Here is a 2848-nt window from a genome sequence, read left to right as displayed (position 1 = left end):
CCTGAGGAGAACCAAAGACAACCTCACACCTGAGGAGAACCAAAGACAACTCCACACCTGAGGAGAACCACAGACAAGGACACCCCTGAGGAGAACCACAGACGATGACAAACCTGAGGAGAACCAAAGACAACTCCACACCTGAGGAGAACCAAAGACAACCTCACACCTGAGGGGAACCAAAGAACACTTCACACCTGAGGAGAACCAAAGACAACTCCACACCTGAGGAGAACCACAGACAAGGACACCCCTGAGGAGAACCACAGACAACTTCACATCTGAGGAGAACCAAAGACAAGGACACCCCTGAGGAGAACCAAAGACAACCTCACACCTGAGGAGAACCAAAGACAACTTCACCCCTGAGGAGAACCAAAGACAAGGACACCCCTGAGGAGAACCAAAGACAACTCCATACCTGAGGAGAACCACAGCCAAGGACACCCCTGTGTCTCAGTGGTAACTGATGGTAGCTGATGGACTCCACAACCACTAAGCCACCACTGCCCTATATACGGCCCACCCATATGTGCACACAGCCATTCACAGACAGACATTGCTACTAATATAACACACAGTAGCCTACCAGAAGTCACTGATTACTAGTGAACTGCATGAACTTTGTTGGCCCATAAAAATATCCATAAATTAGCCACATGATAGCTTAGCCTCAAAGCGTGTGGAAAAAAACGTAGCAGCTTATAGTTTGGAAATTACAGTAATACCAAAAGTATAACAATTTGGAATGTTTAATAAGACTGATTTTAATACATTGATTTCATGAGAACAGTCAGTTGAGACTAATTGCACCTAAATATAAAATGGTATAGTACCTACATCAGGTACTAAGAGGTATCACCTGACCCCAAAGATCCCTCTGTACTACCTATGGTTCCCCCTGCATTCCTTGTAGGGGGCCTTACCTCGTCCTCTGCCGGTGGAGAAGCATTTGAAGATGACCATCCTCATGTCCAGGCCTTCGTGGATCCAGATTTTGTTCATGATGCGAATCATCTGCAGGGTTAACATATCTTGGCGCAGGTCGTCTCCTGACTGAACAAAAAAGAGGTTTGAGCGCGCCTGCTCTTGCATGAGCAGGTGAACGTTAAAATTGCACAACGTTGTACTACAGTACTTTAAAGATGACGTTGATGTTGTCTCCAAGCGGGTCCAGGTTTTGGAAGGACAGTTTCAAAGGGACAGCATTGGAGTTGAAGAAGGAGCAGGACTGAAATACGAAGCAGATTTTAATCACATGTCATCTGTTTTCTGCCTGCATCCATGTCAGACACATAGGTGGTGGTTGACAAATAACACAATTTTGACTGTATGGGTATCACATAATAAGAAAGAAATTATATCTTTAAGGAATATACAGTGGGGTACTCAAGATACGGGTTTAATTCATTCCTCCAATCACCCATTCCCCCAATCAATGAGAAAATCAGTGATTTTAGCTCTAGACCAAAGTCCATAGAGAAAATCAGTGATTTAAGCTCAGACCAAAGTCCATAGAGAAAATCAGTGATTTTAGCTCTAGACCAAAGTCCATAGAGAAAATCAGTGATTTTAGCTCTAGACCAAAGTCCATAGAGAAAATCAGTGATTTTAGCTCTAGACCAAAGTCCATAGAGAAAATCAGTGATTTTAGCTCTAGACCAAAGTCCATAGAGAAAATCAGTGATTTTAGCTCACAGACCAAAGACAACTCCACACCTGAGGAGAACCAAAGACAACTCCACACCTGAGGAGAACCAAAGACAACTCCACACCTGAGGAGAACCAAAGACAACTCCACACCTGAGGAGAACCAAAGACAACTCCACACCTGAGGAGAACCAAAGACAACTCCACACCTGAGGAGAACCAAAGACAACTCCACACCTGAGGAGAACCACAGACGATGACAAACCTGAGGAGAACAAAAGACAACTTCACACCTGAGGAGAACCAAAGACAAGGACACCCTTGAGGAGAACCAAAGACAACCTCACACCTGAGGAGAACCCCTTGCATTCCTTGTAGGGGGCCTTACCTCGTCCTCTGCCGGTGGAGAAGCATTTGAAGATGACCATCCTCATGTCCAGGCCTTCGTGGATCCAGATTTTGTTCATGATGCGAATCATCTGCAGGGTTAACATATCTTGGCGCAGGTCGTCTCCTGACTGAACAAAAAAGAGGTTTGAGCGCGCCTGCTCTTGCATGAGCAGGTGAACGTTAAAATTGCACAACGTTGTACTACAGTACTTTAAAGATGACGTTGATGTTGTCTCCAAGCGGGTCCAGGTTTTGGAAGGACAGTTTCAAAGGGACAGCATTGGAGTTGAAGAAGGAGCAGGACTGAAATACGAAGCAGATTTTAATCACATGTCATCTGTCTTCTGCCTGCATCCATGTCAGACACATAGGTGGTGGTTGACAAATAACACAATTTTGACTGTATGGGTATCACATAATAAGAAAGAAATGATATCTTTAAGGAATATACAGTGGGGTACTCAAGATACGGGTTTAATTCATTCCTCCAATCACCCATTCCCCCAATCAATGAGAAAATCAGTGATTTTAGCTCTAGACCAAAGTCCATAGAGAAAATCAGTGATTTAAGCTCAGACCAAAGTCCATAGAGAAAATCAGTGATTTTAGCTCTAGACCAAAGTCCATAGAGAAAATCAGTGATTTTAGCTCTAGACCAAAGTCCATAGAGAAAATCAGTGATTTTAGCTCTAGACCAAAGTCCATAGAGAAAATCAGTGATTTTAGCTCTAGACCAAAGTCCATAGAGAAAATCAGTGATTTTAGCTCACAGACCAAAATTCATAGAGAAAATCAGTGATTTTAGCTC

General features: G+C 43.6%; 1 protein-coding gene across 1 annotated transcript in view; it reads right to left on the bottom strand.

The window, feature by feature from the left end:
* pik3c2b (phosphatidylinositol-4-phosphate 3-kinase, catalytic subunit type 2 beta) overlaps window positions 1-2848 on the bottom strand; it is a 25219-nt gene that overhangs the window by 10897 nt on the left and 11474 nt on the right. The window contains exons 17-18 of the mRNA XM_025060080.1: window positions 2251-2343; window positions 2039-2168 (exon numbers count right to left, since the gene is read on the bottom strand). Of these exons, the coding sequence (XP_024915848.1) occupies window positions 2039-2168; window positions 2251-2343 (223 nt within the window). The remainder of the gene's footprint in view (window positions 1-2038; window positions 2169-2250; window positions 2344-2848) is intronic.

The sequence above is a fragment of the Cynoglossus semilaevis genome, chromosome 11 (assembly GCF_000523025.1).
Source record: "Cynoglossus semilaevis isolate Cse_v1.0 chromosome 11, Cse_v1.0, whole genome shotgun sequence".
Lineage (NCBI taxonomy): Eukaryota > Metazoa > Chordata > Actinopteri > Pleuronectiformes > Cynoglossidae > Cynoglossus > Cynoglossus semilaevis.
The sequence above is the reverse complement of the archived record's forward strand: the minus strand, read 5'-3'. Positions and strand labels throughout refer to the sequence as shown.